The sequence below is a fragment of the Mauremys mutica genome, chromosome 12 (assembly GCF_020497125.1).
Source record: "Mauremys mutica isolate MM-2020 ecotype Southern chromosome 12, ASM2049712v1, whole genome shotgun sequence".
In the NCBI taxonomy this organism is placed as follows: domain Eukaryota; kingdom Metazoa; phylum Chordata; order Testudines; family Geoemydidae; genus Mauremys; species Mauremys mutica.
In genome coordinates, this window is record NC_059083.1 from 53,476,735 (window position 1) to 53,494,151 (window position 17,417).

General features: G+C 41.7%; 1 protein-coding gene across 1 annotated transcript; it reads right to left on the reverse strand.

The window, feature by feature from the left end:
- Positions 1-2,116: 2,116 nt before the first annotated feature.
- LOC123346170 (L-amino-acid oxidase-like) lies at positions 2,117-16,543 on the reverse strand. Its single transcript, XM_044983419.1, has 7 exons — positions 16,531-16,543; positions 10,137-10,360; positions 8,986-9,092; positions 6,622-6,823; positions 4,658-4,711; positions 3,636-3,769; positions 2,117-2,930 (listed from the first exon to the last, which is right to left on the reverse strand). The coding sequence occupies exons 1-7, from the start codon at positions 16,541-16,543 to the stop codon at positions 2,117-2,119; spliced, it is 1,548 nt and encodes a 515-aa protein (XP_044839354.1).
- Positions 16,544-17,417: the final 874 nt, after the last annotated feature.

A 17,417-nucleotide genomic window follows, 5' to 3' on the forward strand; every position in this document is an offset into this window, starting at 1 on the left:
CCAGTCATCTGATAGAGAAGTTGTAATAAAAAGTTAAAGAATATTATTTTGCCCATTTCCTCTACTTTCTAGTATATTCCCCCCCCCAATTTTTTTTTCTATACTCACTTTTGTACCCTTTCATAGAATGTTAGGGCAGAAAGGGACCTCAGGAGGTCATCTAGTCCAACCCCTGGCTCAAAACAGGACCAATCCTCAAACAGAATTTTACCTCAGTTCCCTAAATGGTCTCCTTAAGGACTGATCTCATAACACTGAGTTTAGAAAGCCGATGCTCAAACCATTGAGCTATGCCTCCCATAAAGCTTTTAATTAGAAAGCAGAGAAGAAAGGGTAGGGGCGGCAGAGAAAGGGTGGGGAAGTGCCAAAAATGCATTATAAAGATATCAGATACATTTCATTTCACAACTTTTGGTGTTTAGAACAGAATAAGAGAGCCTGTTGGAGGAACAAGGTGGATTAGCCACATGTAGAGTTGGCATATCAGATGCACAAGGAAGACAAGAATAGAGTTTTGTTTGTTCATTTTGTTTTGTTTTTTTAATTTGTGGTGAAAAACAGGGTGAATCGGGACATTTAATCTATTCATCTTCTTCCTGCTTCCAGGGGTTAAACAGCAAGTTTCTTCTAGTCAATTCAGATCTACAGTTCCCATTCACATATCTGGGACTTCTTTGATTCAGAGGACTCAATGGGTCAATGTTTAGGAAAACAGAATTTTATGATTAATTGTCAATCTTCAGGGAGGGTGTTTCAACTAACTACAGGGCAGAAAAAGGAATCTCATCCATATGTAAATTTCTGAGACTCTTCTGTCCCAGTAACTACAGTAGTTTGACAATATTTATTAAATATCCCAGCTTTTAATCTTTGGGGATGGAATGGAGAATGATTCAGTACCAATTTCAATTTTTCTGGGATTCCTTAGACAATATGTTTCATACCCTGGGGGGTGAAACAGTGTTCACCTGTTGTTTTAATGTTCTAGCTAGAGTTAGAAGTGGCTAAGCATGATGTCGGGGTAAAATGGGATGGTGTAAATTTTTGCTGTGGCACTGAGAGAAGAACGGATTCATATTTTTATCTTGCAAACCACAAGGGCATGTAGTTATTAACATTATATTCAAGAGTTAGTCGACATCTAAATACATCACACAGTCTTCCATACAGGTAGATCATGGAAAGACCAGGACCATAATCACACCACTTTTCACCAATGGATAGATTGGGTCAGTGAAGCAGAGACCTGAATGGAGTGCGATGCAGAGCTGCTTATGCCATCCCAAGAGGGACCCCAAGAAACATTTTTTTCTGCAAGGATCTCCAAGGGAGTGCGGAGACTTTGCCATTGGTTTGGAGACCAGGACATATGATGTTCTGTGCAGCTATTCCTTTGGAGAGTGCTGAGGTGGCTGATGGGATCAGCAAGGGCTGGACTTGTGGCTGGCTCCAGAAAAGGGAGGCAGAACAACCACGGTTTCCATGCTATGTAGGCTGTGGTTCAGATTATGTGACTGATCAAGTCAGGGGGAGTTAGAACCCTCTTCACACTCCTGCATGGGACACTAAGTGAAGCTACTTGCTCACTTTATCATCTTCCTAGAGCATGTGGGTGCAAGGGGACTGGGCAGGGACTGGGCACAACCTCGGCTTCACCCTCTGGGAGCTGAACAGAGTGACCGAGGCTGCTCAGCAATGTGAGTAACAGTCTAATGCTGTCAAGTATCAGAGGGGTAGTCGTGTTAGTCTGGATCTGTAAAAGCAGCAAAGAATCCTGTGGCATCTTATAGACTAACAGACGTTTTGCAGCATGAGCTTTCGTGGGTGAATACCCACTTCGTTGGATGCAAGACTTGCATCCGACGAAGTGGGTATTCACCCACGAAAGCTCATGCTGCAAAACATCTGTTAGTCTATAAGGTGCCACAGGATTCTTTGCTGCTTTTACAGTCTAATGCTGGTGCAGGCAATTTATGCATCACCCCTTCAGGGCTGAACCTCAGGTAACAATCAAGTAGTGCATGGTGATTAGTGGTGCAATTTCTAATTCCCCAAGTGCTAGCTGGTTCATTTGTCCCTTCCCCAAAAACCCTCACTATTACGGTTATTGAATCGATTAAAGTTCATTTTCCTTCAGCTCATGTTGCTGCTGCCTCGGTGAGGCGTTAATAACAGCATGGATGTTCCTGGCTGCTCTCACAGCAGATTTCATAGCGGTGTCAATCCAGGCATGAGGCTGGGCCGTGAGTTCTCCTGAAAAATGGATTCTCCCTTCATTCTGAAATAGAGCCTTGGAGTAGTCGACATATTGATACTGGGTGAAGGAAACATATGAGCCCATGGAATATCTGTCCAGGCCCCATTTCTTGATCACATATTTATTGCAGACACGCTGGATATAATCTTTGGGCAGCTGGTGGATTTTTGCCAGGTCCTCCAGCACCACATCAACACACTTTTCATCACTAAGGGGAGTAAAGAATTCAGTATCATCGCCCCAAGTGTAGGAAGCCAGGATCACGCCCAGGCCACTTGGGAAATTGTGGTTGGGGTAGTAGATGAATCTGGATGGGCGATCAGTGATTGATCTCCCACCATGGATACCATCCTTCTCCCAAAACTTTTTAGTACAGGCCAAAGCAATCTTGACATCCTTTGCGTAGTGAATGGAGCGCAGGGCATGGGTCTTGAGCGGAGAAAGAGGTGGAGAAAATTTAATGAGCCGTGCGGCCTTTGCCGTGGTTGTGACAAGGACATAGTCGGCTGTCACAGATAGGAGGTCCGATGTGTTTGCCCTACGGTAAGACACTATCACTTGGTCACCCTTGGTTAGTATCTTCACTACTTCAGAGTGAAACCAAATACTCCCATGAATATACTGGTAGAAAGCATTAGGAAGTTGATCGAATCCCCCCGTTATCTCATCGTAACTGAAAGAAAGAGGGAAAAGAGATTATGGTAAAACAATGACATCCTCTGACAAGTTATGGGAATTAATTTCACAAGAAGAAGAATTATGAGGAGAGCTGTAAGGAGCTTCACAGCTGAAGATACAAGTTACCCTCCACTGATTCTCCAACTCTATCTTCTAGCAGAGTGCCAGGTCTGCTGCAGTTAAGGTGAAGACCAGCTCTATGATTAAAGATTCACTCTTCCAAATGCTCTAGAACCTCCTGGTTACTCACATTGCCTTGGAATTAGGTATGTTTTATAGGATTGTGGGTAGAATTAGTGATTTTAATTTGGGGACATTTAACAAAAGGGTTTGTGAGATACAACAGAGCTCTGCCCCAATATGCCCATAGCACATACACTCTTGAGTTAATTATTGAATTCCATAGGAACCGACCCAGCTAGAAGCCATGGACTCTTTCAGTAATGTCCTGCTCACTCTGTGTGAAGGCATCTTTGCATTTCATGGCTAGTGAATTATGCACATACCCTCTGTGACTACTGAGATCAACAGTGCCTTTGTGAAAGAAGGTACCAGCTGCATTGATAGATGGGATGATAGATGGATGAGATAGAATGAGGTTGCAGAGGTATTTAAATATGGATGGTTAGATAGACAGATCCTACCACAGGCACATGTTCTTCCAAATATAAAGCAAGTAAATAGATTCATTTCTTCTCACCTGTTGTTGGAGAAGGTAACATGAGCCATGACTGAGTGAAGAAATGACATGTAAAATCTACCGTCTTCATTCAGCAAGTCACCGATCATGTCGATGGCTCCTCTACTTAAATGTCCTTCTTTAATTAAATACTCCTGGGTGGGGAAGAGTGGAGAGGGTGGAAGGTGCATGCATATTATATCCTCATTTAGAAGCGACAGCCGAAGAGATATTCCATGGCAGATAAGCACAGAAATTATTCAGTATGCATTAGGGATGGGCAGTGGTCCAACCTATTCACTACCCCCCTGTGTGATTTGTCTGCTTCCTCGTAACCAATCATTAAAGTAAGGTTGATGCTCACTTTCAAGACACAATCCCTCACCCCTTTCCATTCACAGGATGAAATCCTGATCTCAGTGAAGTCAATGGGAGCTTTGCCATTGACTTCAGTGAGCACAGGATTTCATCCATACTGTCCATACCACAGTTTAATTACCTTGGATTAGAGAACTATGGTCCAGACAACACCTCCTATAGGGTAAAAGTAACAGTGGGAGGGAGACAGAGGAAGGTTGTCTCATTCAAATAACTGTGGATGAGGATACAAAACTGGATGTCAGCTGGTATGGGAAAAAGAGACGCTAAATCTGTTACAGAGGAGTGGGGGACAGTCCTGTCTTCATGACTCAAACACTGGGTGTATGGGAGCACCAAGACTGCTCGCTTTCTATGGGTTGGTGTTTTGGGTAGAGAGTAGGAGAGATAACATGGATCCATGTCCCTGCCCTCATCTTGCCAGAAAGCAGAGCCAGGAAGAAAAAGGGGGAACTATGTGGTGCCCCCTGAAGACCTATGAGCAGAATGTACTACCTCTGCCCAGCCAGGATCTTTAGGAGAAGTCCGATGCATTATCTCTTACCATGACTGTGTGCATGTGGCAAGATCTATACCACAAGGAGTTCTATTGGCTAACGTAATGAAAGGTTTAGGAAACCAGAAACATTTAGATTCAAAGATACTGGAATGCCAACTTCAATTACCTTGGTGGAAAAAGAGTCATATTTCGCTTTCAGAGCATTGCAGTCTGTTGTCACCTGGGCAGCAACCAAGAAAACAGTCATTTGTTTCATGATCATGGCTCTGCCTTTAAAGCTTCCCCTTCCCCCCCACCCCCCACCCCTATGTGATTATGTACTTAAAGACGAGGGCTCTACCAAATTCACGGACATGAAAAACGGGTCATGGCCAGTGGAATCAGAGGGAGGGACACGTCTCTTACTGGCCTCCCAGCTCCAGTTGCTAGCCTCCTCTGGGCTGGGGAGGGACGTGATTTATCCTTCCCCTGTGCAACCATTCTGGGGGCGAGATCAGACCCACCTCTGGATATCTACACCAGGAACTGCCCCCAGCCCAGCCAAGACTAGCAGCTAGGAACGCCCAGCTGGGGTACTCCCGGCAGCACAGGGGAGATCAGACCAACCTCCACCTCCAGAAAACTCTTGCAGCTGCAGAAAGCTCCAGGGGGTGCTGTTGTGAAGGCAGCACAGAAGTGAGGGTGGCAATCCCACAGTCCTTCTACAACAGCTTTGCAACACTGCCCCCCCATCCCCACCAGCCTCCTTTTGGATCGGAACCCCCCATGAAATTTCAGATGTAAACATCTGAAAACATTAAACTGATTAATTTTCAAATCCTATAGCCATGAAATTGACCAGAATGGACCATGAATTTGGTAGGACCTAAAGACAGTATCCTAGTGCATATGAACAAAGGGGAGGGACATGAAATGACCTCTCAGGTGAAAGAGCTGTTAACACGATCTTTTTAATAAAGGTAAGGTAGCTTTTTGTTTTCCACTTCTACAGTTCTCTAGCTAACTGAACTGTTTTCACTCAGACTTTCTAAAATATAAAAATAAATAGACCAAAGGGAAACCTTTCAGTAGTGCCTACATTAATTTGGGGCCTTAGCTCCCATTTTCATAAGTGACTTAGGTACTCGGGGAGGGGGGCAGATTTTCAAAGGTATTTAGGCATCCAGAGATGCCAATAACCACCTGCCAGGATTTTGTAAAGCATTTTGGGTTGGGATTCGCAAAGCATTTAGCAATCTAATTGTCAATAAAGTAAGTGGGAGTTAGGTACGTCGGTCTTGTGAAAAAAACACTAGGTGCTAGGGTCCACATTGACATTGCTGGGCTCATTGACACACTGATTTAGGAGACTAAGTCTCATTTTGAGATGGTGCGATTGACAAAGTGATTTAAGTACCTAACTCCCTTTGTAATTTATTGGAGTTAGGAGCCTAAATATCTTTGTGAATCCCACACTTAATCATCTCAATCCCATTGACTACCTATGGGAATCCTAAACGCCTAAATCCCTTTTGAATATGAGTTGTGGGCTCCTCAGTCAGTTATCTTTAAACATCTGGGCCTAGTTCCCACTGGGACTTAGGCACTGCATGCTCAGCATTGCAATACCTAACAAGTAGGTGCCTAGAAATGCACTGGGATTCACAAAGTCTGAGTTAGATGCTCAGGTTCCTACCTGATGAATGGAAGGAGATATCACCCAAGAATGGGAACCACAAAAGCTAGCATGCCAAGTCACCTAAATGAGCCAATGGGAGATGCAAAGGAGAGGGGTGTGTTCTAAGCCCTACTCCTCTCAGCAGGGCTTAATTTTTAATGAAATGTTCAAGCAATTGTTTTTTACATTCATAACTGAGGTAGCAAGCCCAGTAATGCCAGGGTTATGAACTTCCTAGCCCAGAGGTGCCAGGGCTCAGTCTTGGCAAGCCCTGGGACAAATTAAGCACTGTCTCTCAGGCAGGTCAGCACCCTGCCAGCTAACCTGGGTTGAAAGGACTCTTCAACTTGAGTGAGATGGTTTTGTATGTGTGGATGAGACAGGTTTAGGGCCAAAATCTGATGAACAGCACATGCTAACTTTGAAGTGAAGACCTACCTACAGTACATGAGTCCATTCCACAACACACATACCTTATCCAGTGTCTGCTCATAAAGCTGAGTGGCAGATTTTCCCTTCTCTGAGGGATGCACGGGGTACCGCAAGATATTAGGGTTTCGTTCCACATCTTTATATCTTGCTCTGACATTGTTAACCAAATACCAGGCATTCCCATCAGTATTATAGAATGTATTCAGTTTAAGTTTAAATTGTTTAATAAATTCACGCACAATCCTAGAGATAAAGGAAAGAGGAAAAAGAAAGAAAATGTTAAAAATGTGAAAGAATGTTATATGCACAAAAATCTAATAAAAATCAGATGGCTCCTACCTATGTAATTGAAATTATTTGTGGGTATATGACCCTAAAGATATATTTCACCTGAAGACACTCATGCAACTAGTGCTGTAAACTTTTTTCAATTGTGAAAATTTTTGAAATATTGACGTTATTTCAGTTTTGCAGGGCTCACATCAGACTCAGTTTCACAACTTTTTAATTAAAAAAATGCTGGGAGGGGAAATGTACTACAAACCCAGGTTTTCAGTAAATGAGCAACATTGATAAATATTTAAACAATGATTTATGTTTCCAATAAAAATATAGGTAAATGTGTCATGAAAAACTTTGGTAAAAACAGCAAATGCCTTTTTTCAATGAAAAATACTTTTTGCTTGAAAAATGTTGACCGTCTCTTCCAATCAGAACAGTCCCATTTACTTCAATGATTACACATGATGATCAAGTATTACATCTACTAATTGTAAAATCAGTCTCTTTCTCACTCATTACAAGACACACGACAGCAAAAGCGGCCCGTTCCTAAAATTCTTCAGAGCAAAAAAAGATCAGATATATAGATGTATTTGTAATAATGCTACTCGGGGGTGTATCTGCAGGGATTGAACCTGGGACCTAAAGATTTAAAACAAAACCCTGCTGTGGTTGAGCTACAGGGTAAGACAGCAGCAGACTCATAAGCAGAGCTCTTTGTGAAAACTGTTATCCTATCCCGAGAGAAATACTGATATTTTCATAAAAAGAACAGGAGTTCTTGTGACACCTTAGAGACTAACAAATTTATTTGAGCATAAGCTTTCATGGGCTACAGCCCACTTCATCGGATGCATAGAATGGAACATACAGCAAGAAGATATTTATACATACAGAGAACATGAAAAGGTGGAAGTATGCATACCAACTGTAAGAGGCTAATTAATTAAGAGAAGCTATTATCAGCAGGGGAGAAAAACTTTTGAAGTGATAATCAAGATGGCCCATTTTGGACAGTTGACATGAAGGTTTGAGGATACTATAACAGGGGGAAATAGATTCAATTAGTGTAATGACGAGGCCATTCCCAGTCTCTGTTCAAACCTAAGTTAATAGTATCTAGTTTGCATATAGTTATGCAATAATTTGCATATAGTTTGCATATAATTATGCAAACTAGATACCATTAACTTAGGTTTGAACAGAGACTGGGAATGGCTCAGTCATTACGCTAATTGAATCTATTTCCCCATGTTAAAGTATCCTCACACCTTCGTGTCCACTGTCCAAAATGGGCCATCTTGATTATCACTTCAAAAGTTTTTCTCCCCTGCTGATAATAGCTTCTCTTAATTAATTAGCCTCTTACAGTTGGTATGCATACTTCCACCTTTTCATGTTCTCTGTATGTATAAATATCTTCTTGCTGTATGTTCCATTCTATGCATCCGATGAAGTGGACTGTAGCCCACGAAAGCTTATGCTCAAATAAATTTGTTAGTCTCTAAGGTGCCACAAGTACTTTGTTCTTTTTGATGATACAGACTAACACGGTTGCTACTCTGAAACCTGATTATTTTCCTGTTGTTTTCATCCCAAAGTGTGATGAAAGGTTCTGAACATAAATGTGAAAACATCGAGACATTCCCAAATCAAAATGTTTCAATTTGGTTGGCTGCCTTGAAATGAAATGAGTGTCTGCAACTGCCTGAGCAGCCACAGCTCAGGCAATTGCAGACAGGGGCCAAATCTTTGGTTCCCCTTTTGCTTCTGGGGGAATTAATTTGGAGCAGTCCTGGAACCTGGGATCTCTCTGGTCATTTAGCTGCACTGGCTGGTGCAGTAGCGAGCCATTACTAAACCCACTCTCTGCTTCTGCCCACCCACCCCCAGCCCCTTTGTGCAAAAAGAGTAACAGCTCAAATTTTTCTCCTTCCTGCAGATAGGCTGATGATTCAACGCAGTGCTTGTAGTCCACACGAGAGAATACAGGGGCATTTTAACTATTCAAATCTGCACTTCCAAAGATTTTTTCCCCTAGGAAGTAACATAAAAATCTTTAAAATGGGATTTCCCCTATTCTGAACAAAGTTGGTGGCTGAGCAGGGTGAACTGTATATTACGTGTGATGCTTTGGCAAACGCATGGGTCCCAGATCCATGTACCAATCTCGTTCTCGATAGGTCTCGATGCGTCCTCCCAAGCGGCCACTGGCTTCCAGAATCAGAACCTAGGAACATGGAACACAGGCCCTCATTTTCAATCCCTTATCAGTATATTTCTCTCTTGTACGGTAAAGGTTGATTTGGTCATCACGGAAATAAAATTAATATTTTATAAAAGTAATTTTGGACAGTAAGTAAGCACCCAGGCTTTGATTCAGGAAAGCGAGTAAGTATATGCTAAACTTGAATTTGAACTCCCTAGGATTTAAGCATGTGCTCAAAGTAATTATGTGCTCAAAGTAAGCATGTGCTTAAAGTAGGTATGTGCTCAAGCAGCTTTTCAAATAGAAATGTATTCCTAAACTGAGAGCTCAAGGATCAGATTCTAATATGGTGGGTTTTACACTAATAGTAGCCTTTCCAATGTATTGTAAATACCAGATTTTCAATGACAGAGTGTTTAGTGCAACAACTAAGCAATTACAGTATAAGTGCACAACGGATCTCTGTTGATTTTTCCAGGCTTGGGTAGGTTGTAGTTGTTGGGTGCTATCTAGAGGAAGAGTTGTGGACGTGTAGGCAGCAGGTAGGGGGATAGTGGATTTCACTCTTTCCCAAGGCCTACGGGAAGGCCAAGAGAGTAGCTCCTTGGAAAAACAAAACAAACAAAAAAGACAAGGTTGCAAATTAAGGTTGTAATGGGATGGCTAATATCCATTTTCACACACAGAACATTTTGTTAGAAACATGTGGCCTATAAAGGGGTTATGGTGAAGTGTTTGAGTCTTTTGGAACATTTCCTTAACTAATTACCATCTTCATAAAATACAGTGATTGCAGGGCTTATTTTCTTACAACATTATTATTTTTTCTTTTGGTTATGTTGTTATTCCTCTAACAACCTTAAGTTTAAGTCAATTAACTTTTTGTCTGGAAATGAAAAAAAAATTCTGCCATCTTTCTTCATTCTTTGTTCACCCAGCTTACTTAAGGTCACCTCCTTTGGTTCTTCTGCACTGTTAATGCTATGAAAAAGAAACAATAAGACTATTTCAAGGAAGCACTGACTCCCTGGCCTTTCTCTGGCTCCTCTCAGTTGATAGAATTACCTCGCAACCAGCATCTCTCAACAATTTGGCAGCTGTGAGTCCACTGATTCCTGCCCCAACAATCACCACCTTCTTTGAATTACACTTTTGTTCCAATCCGTTTTTGGCAATATCCACCAGTTCGTCATAGTCAGGGTCATCGAAGCATTGTTCCCACTTCTTCAGATGGCCAGGCAGGCTCTCCAAGCTCGGGAATGCCACAAGGAGGAAGAGCTGAAGAAATACTAGAGACAGATATACAAAGAAAACAGATGACACAAAAGGTGAAAGCAACTCTTTCTCTTAGAACATGGAGCTCAGTAATATCACTAACATGATGCGCCTCAGCTTTAGGAAGAGGCTAGCACCCTCAAATGTGTAGCTCAGTTGTATTAACAAACTAGGAGTGTTTGCAGTGAGCATATAAGGGAAGGAAAGGGAAGTTAATACTCAAATCCTCTAACAGTTGATGCGCTCTTCTAAACTGAAGTATCATATGGCCCATTCAAACATTTTCTACATTGAGGGTCCTGGCCCCCACAGATACATTTAAATTTTTGCATCCCACAGAGAACTGATTATATGAGGGCTGGCTGTCCTGTGAGGGAATGGCACAGGACAAATTCATATGATGTGATTAATAATAAGGTCTTCAAGACTTGGCCTCATGGGTTGAATTGAAGAACCGAACCAGAGTCTTCTTCACAGCATTTAAAAACTCAGTTTTGCTTTTCCTTTCCATAGTGCAGGACAATTTTTTCTTCTGTTTTTCCAACATATAAATCCCAGATTTCCCCTCTCACAGAGCACAAAGGAGTTCCCACTCCTGCTGAGCACAGCTGTTTAAGTGTCAGACAGCAAACAATGTGGTTCATCACATATCCAATTCCCAGTCCAGTTAGAGCTTTAAAAGATCAAATCAACAATCTAAATTCTATTGTATTGTTCAGAGCAACCTTTAGCAGCACCCACGCCACCCTACCTTGCTAGTGTAGGCAGCACTGTTGAACAAAAAAGAGGTGAACTTTATACCCTAGAGCTTTCGGACAGTCTCTGTGGGCCACTGGCCACTGAAATAAATGTATCTTGCAAGACATGGCATATAATATATCTTGAATTTTGTCAGGCTTTTGACACAATCCTACATGACATTCTCATTAAAAAACACCTAAGGAAATATGGTCTAGGTGAAATGAATATAAGGTCGGTGCAGAACTGGTTGAAAAACTGTACTGAAAGTGTATAAGGAAGGGGTCTGCCTGTGGGAATACACACTTGCAGTGTTTCAGTACATGTTCAGTGTGTTTCCTGATGCCACTTTTTTTTGGATAGAACAAGAAGCAATTGGCTTAAACTGTAGCAAGAAAGGTTTAGGTTGGACATTAGGAAAAAGTTCCTAACTGTCAGGGTCATTAAACACTGGAATAAATTGCCTAGGGAGGTTGTGGAATCTCCATCTCTGGAGATATTTAAGATTAGGTTAGATAAATGTCTATCCGGGATGGTCTAGACAGTATTTGGTCCTGCCATGAGGGCAGGGGACTGAACTCGATGACCTCTCGAGGTCCCTTCCAGTCCTAGAATCTATGAATCTATGAATCAATGGTTTGCTGTCAGACTGAGAGGATGTATCCAGTGGAGTCCTGTGGAGGTCATTGTGCGGTACTGCACTATATAATATTTTCATCAACGATTTGGATGATGGAGTAGAGATTATGCTTATGAAATTGATAGATGACACCAAACTGGAAGGGGTTGAAAGCACATTGGAGGATGGGATTGGAAAATTGAAAATGATCTTGGTAAATTGGTCTGAAAGAATTCAATAAAGACAAGTGCAAAGTACTATACTTAGGAAGGAAAAATCAAATGTACACATACAAAATGGGGGAAAACTGCCTGGGTAGCAATAATTCAGAACAGGATCTGAGGGGTAATAGTGGATCACAACCTGAATATGAGTCAACAATGTGAAAAGGCAAATGTCATTCTGTATTAACAGGCATGTTGGATATATGATACGGGAGCCGATTGTTCTGCTGTGCTTGGCACTGGTGAGGCCTCTGCTGGAGTATCGTGACCAGTTTTGGGCACCATGCTTTAAGAAAGATTTGGATGAATGGGAGAGAGTCCAGAGCAGAGCAACAAGAATGATAAGAGGATAAGAAAACATGAGCTATGAGGAAAGGTTGAAAGAACAGGGCATGTTTGTTCTAGAGGAGAGAAGGCTGAGGGGAACATGATAACAGTCTTCAAACAGGTAAAAGATTGTTATGAAGGAGATGATGATCAATTGTTCTCATGTCCACTAAGAAAAGGACAAGAAATAATCAGCTTGAATTGTCACAACAGAGATTTAGGTTAGATAGTAAGAAAACTTCATTACTGTAAGGACAGTCAAGCTTTGAAATAGGTTACCTAGGGAGGTTGTGGAATCCCCACCATTGTAGGTTATTACGAACAGGTTGCACAAAAACCTATCAGGGATAGTTGAAGTATACTTGGTGCTGCTTCAGCACAGAGATGATGGACTAGAAGAACTCTTGAGTTCCCTTCCAACCCTACAATTCTGTAATTTCTGTGATGAAGTAGAAGATGTCTGAACCTCCTCTAGTTTTCCTTTGGCATTTGGCATAAAGTGAAGCAACTCTGAACCTCCTTTAGTTTACACCACTGGCAGACAGAGATCCCCCAGATCAGGGAAGCAAAAAGCTATGTTTGGTCCAAGCTCCAATTCAGCCCAAGAACTGAGCCATTGAAGAGATGGAGGGGGGCTATCTTCCATGTCTGGAGACATAGTTAGTGCCTCATTTATAGTACCAAATGGACCCAGGTTACAAACAGGTCTGGGAACAAATCTGTTATAACTTAATTTCCAACATGGTAGGAACTGTCCTGTAGACACAGCTTTGAGGTCAGGAGAAGGAATTCAGTTTCCTAGAACCTTTCTTCAGAACTGAAATATAATTTTAAAAATTGAAAGTTTAATTTTTGTTTTGTGGTATTGAAAGAATAAGGCACTCTTAAATTTTCCTTAAAAGCCAGTATTGTCTGACCATTAAATCCACCTCTCTGGGTGAGGATGGATCCATATATTTCAGAGTGACTGAAAGTAACTGAGCACAAAATGTATCCAACCCTTTGAGACCAGGAATTATTTAGAGTCTCCACAGGTAGAAACATACTTATGTAAAGTATTTCCTGTGGCAGTGTGAGAACTCCAGGAAGATCTGAGTTGAAGGCACTGAACATTACTGCATCTGAAGAAGAGGTTTTTTACCCACAAAAGCTTATGCCCAAATAAATCGGTTAGTCTTTAAGGTGCCACCGGACTCCTTGTTTTTGTGCATACAGACTAACATGGCTACCCCCTGATACTTGAACATTGTGTGTCACAGTTCAGGGCAACTGCAACTGTGTTTTCCCCTTCGCCACTCTTAGGCTTACAGCTCCCCAGACATCACCTCTCTTCGGTGGAGACCCTGCATCTCGCTCTTTCCTGACTGGGGTATTTCCAGGCTACACAGCTGCCTGCCTACACTGAGAATTCCCTAGCAAGTCAGACAGCCCAGAAATCCTACTTTGCTTTCTCTTCAGACATCATAAACAGCATAATTGTCCACTAGTCACCACAAAGCTCTTTCTAAACAAGTACATTAATTCTTAAGGTGAAAGTGTTACAGAGGCTATGTCTACACTACACAGCTTTCAGTGACATGGCTGTGTTCCTACAGCCGTGCCACTAAAAGTCGCACAGCATAGCTGCTATTTGTCGACTCTCCTGCCGACAAAAAACTTCCACTCCACACAAGGATCAGCATTTGTGTTGTCTTCAGGAGAGCACTCCTGCTGACAAAGTACTGTTCACACTGGTGCTTGTCATTGGAAACTTTTGTCTTTCAGCGTTGTTGTTTTTTAACACCTGTGAAAGGCAAAAGTTTTGTCATGCAATTGCCAGTGTAGACATAACCAGAGAAAACCTACTCAAGACAAGAAAAGAACTTAGACATGCATGCCAGTAAGCTTACCAGAGACCACCTTAACTCCAGCAAGGGCAGGTGAACAGCCCTACAAAACCCACCAAGGCAGGTTTCTGTGATCACAAGTTCATAACAGTTGTTCCTCAGGACAAGCACCCTCATTAAAAGTTTAGTCCAGCCTTTATACAGCCAGGGTCTTTGATCTGGGTATAGATAATTTGTAGCAATGCTTTTCTCCTCAGGGCTTAGCTTCAAAAGGCTGGGAACTTGCCCAACTGGAAGTGTTATATTTGCATACCCTTCCCCCTGTGGATTTCCTGGGAAACTCCCTTAATTTTAAACATTCACATTGTTTCAAATAGTCCTTTGATGATCATAACACTTATCAAAGTTTCATTCGCCATGTCTCCTCCCTAGAAATGTTCCCTACAATCCCACAACACTATATAAACATTTACATTTTTAATACAATGAACTCCTAAAATATTGTTGCTTAATTCCATAAGGTTTGTCCAGGAGATTGCTATATTAGTCACACCTAGGTTCTTCTTACTCTGCAATTATCAGCACCCTTTTCCTTATCTTTTGTATGCGATAGGACTGACATGGAGATGATTGGGCTGGAGAGAAAAGTTCTGATGCCAGCAATATATTTGCTATAACACTGCAGAACTAGAGATGTCTGCCAGAGCTAAACACCAACCAGAGATTATTTAGCAGAGGTTATATCCATCAACAGGCAAGCAGGAGTGCTTGCCTTCAGAGCTCAGGTGGGAACATAAAAACAATTCATCCTGGTGGAGAATAAAGTCCTACACACCACGTGAGTTCCATGTTCACTTGCTGCTGAAAGGAATAGCCATCTCGGGGATGGAATGGAGCCCTCTACACCATAAGATATTCCTGGAGAAAGGGACATAAGGATGCGTGGGTTGGGAATGGTCACCATAATTTCAGTTTTGCTTTACTGATGGATTTGAAATTAGTGTGCAGGCAAGTGAAGCAAGTAGAAAAGGAAAGGAAAACAAATATAATGGCTTTGTCAGACTGCTAAGCATCCAGCAGCAATCTTTGACCTAAGCAACCACCTGCAATTTATTTTATTATTTTTTCCAGTCATGTCCAAATCAATTCCATTGTGGCCAGCGATATACTGCTGAACAATTCCTACGTTTGCTTCCCCCAACCTACCAAAGCTATTTCTCTCTTATCTGAAATGAACCTCAAGCAGATAATTCTCATAAATGCCTTGATCTCCCGCAAGCATTGGATCATCAGGTTCACTGCATTGTCAAGGGTCAAATGAAAGGATGATTATCATCAACACATTATCATCAGCAAGTCCTACAAGTGCTGTATGTTCTCCCACTCCTCTGTAACTGTACACCATGAGTCTCTCATTGTCATTGCCTAATCATCCCCTCCAACTAAGTCTATACAAGTAATCTGACTCAAAGTGGATCTGGCATCGACCCCTCCCAAATCTCATGGAAATGTTCTGTTTTGCTGACCAAAAACCAAGCCAAACCCCATGAAAATAATCATTTTTCAGTTTTTCCAAAATATTTCAATTTTTGAAAACAAACAGAAACCCCCCCACAACAATTCAGCATTCAGTCTTTATTAAAAATGACTTTCTAAACAAATAAAAAAAATCCATGAACATTTTTTATTTGGAAATCAAATCAATATTCTGCTGAGTAATTCTTCATATGATACAGTTTCATCAGCTGTAAAATTAATTTAGATTTCCACATTTGCATTCGCAACTCATTCCCCTTCCTTGGTCAAAATCAAATATAAGGGCTTGTCTACCCTTACCAGGAGATCGACAAGCGGTGATCAATGCATCGACCTTAGATCGCTCTCCTGTGAATTCCTGTACTCCACCGGATTGAGAAGAGTAGGAGGAGTCGATGGGAGCACATCTTACGTTGACATCGTGTAGTGTGGATCCCATGGTAAGTAAGTCTAAGCTATGTCGATTTGAGTTACGCTATTCAAGTAACTCAAATTGCGTAGCTTAGATCAAATTTCCCCTGTAGTGTAGACAAGGCCTAGAACAACTGCCCCCCACCCCAGATACTTCCTCCACCTTCTGAAACAAAAAATGGTTCCCAGTTTGGACAGAGCAGAGCTATTACACCAGCGTACCACAATACAACTGATTTTGCTGTGTAACTGAGGCCAAGTGCGACCAAAATATGCAATTAGTGCTGTTATCTGCCACACTTAAAGAGAAGTAAATGAGAAAGAAAGAAAGAAAGAAAGAAAGAAAGAAAGAAAGAAAGAAAGAAAGAAAGACACCATAACAAGAGAACGAGAAAGATGTGAAACAGAAAAGTTAATTGAATATCATTGGTAGAGTAAAATGTTCCCAAAATGACGATCTATCCCCATCCCTCTGCAAAAGTTTTAAGAGAAGTTTCACTCACAGAACTTGTCCATGTCTCAAGTGGAAGCTCAAGTGATCAAGGGAGCCCTCTGATTTTATACATACAACTAGCCTGCCTGAAAAATAGCCTCTAGGGAACTGCTGGCTCCATGTCTAATAAAGCTTGGAGATCAAAGGGCTTCCTCCTGTGGATGTATGCACCATAGCTTGTGGGTTGAGTCAGCACGTTCCAGGTACATGTGACTCAGGATCAAAGAATGTGTGGGTGTTGAGAGGCTCTGGCCTTTCCTCAAGTCCCTCTGAATCTGGTAGCCCTCCATTCTTACCTGGAAAGCACCTTCTTTTCCCTTCGTCTTCTTCTGCCCCCCTCCATAGCATGCCCACTGAACCCAATAGTGTATGTGATACTTTATAGCCTTTTTCATAGTCATATACTTTAATCACCATGCAAATTATGGCTTTGACTAGACCCATAACAAAGACACAAACTCCCCAGTCTTTATTTAGGGTCCAGTCCTGCAAATTGCTCAGGACACTCAGAACCTCACTGGATCAGACCTTATGGTTCTGGGTAGTACCCAGTTCTCTGAATTTCAAACGGCTCAGGTGTTTCCATATTCCAATTTTACCGTGCACCCAGATAATGGAATTGGAGCAAATCCACGTAAATAACTAGGATTAGTACAAGGAATATGAAGTGCATTTGGTATCAGAGACAGTTATACATGACACAAGGAGCAAAGTTAATTGTCTGAGACACATAGTTGTTATATCCTGCAGAGAAAGGAAGAGGTTTGGCTGGCATTTCTATTAAGGCAGAACTAAAGTCATTTTGGTGCTTTGTTTGAAAAGCATAACTTCAAATCTTTATTTCCTCAGTTTCATAGACTCATAGACTTTAATATCAAAAGGGCCCATCATCATCAT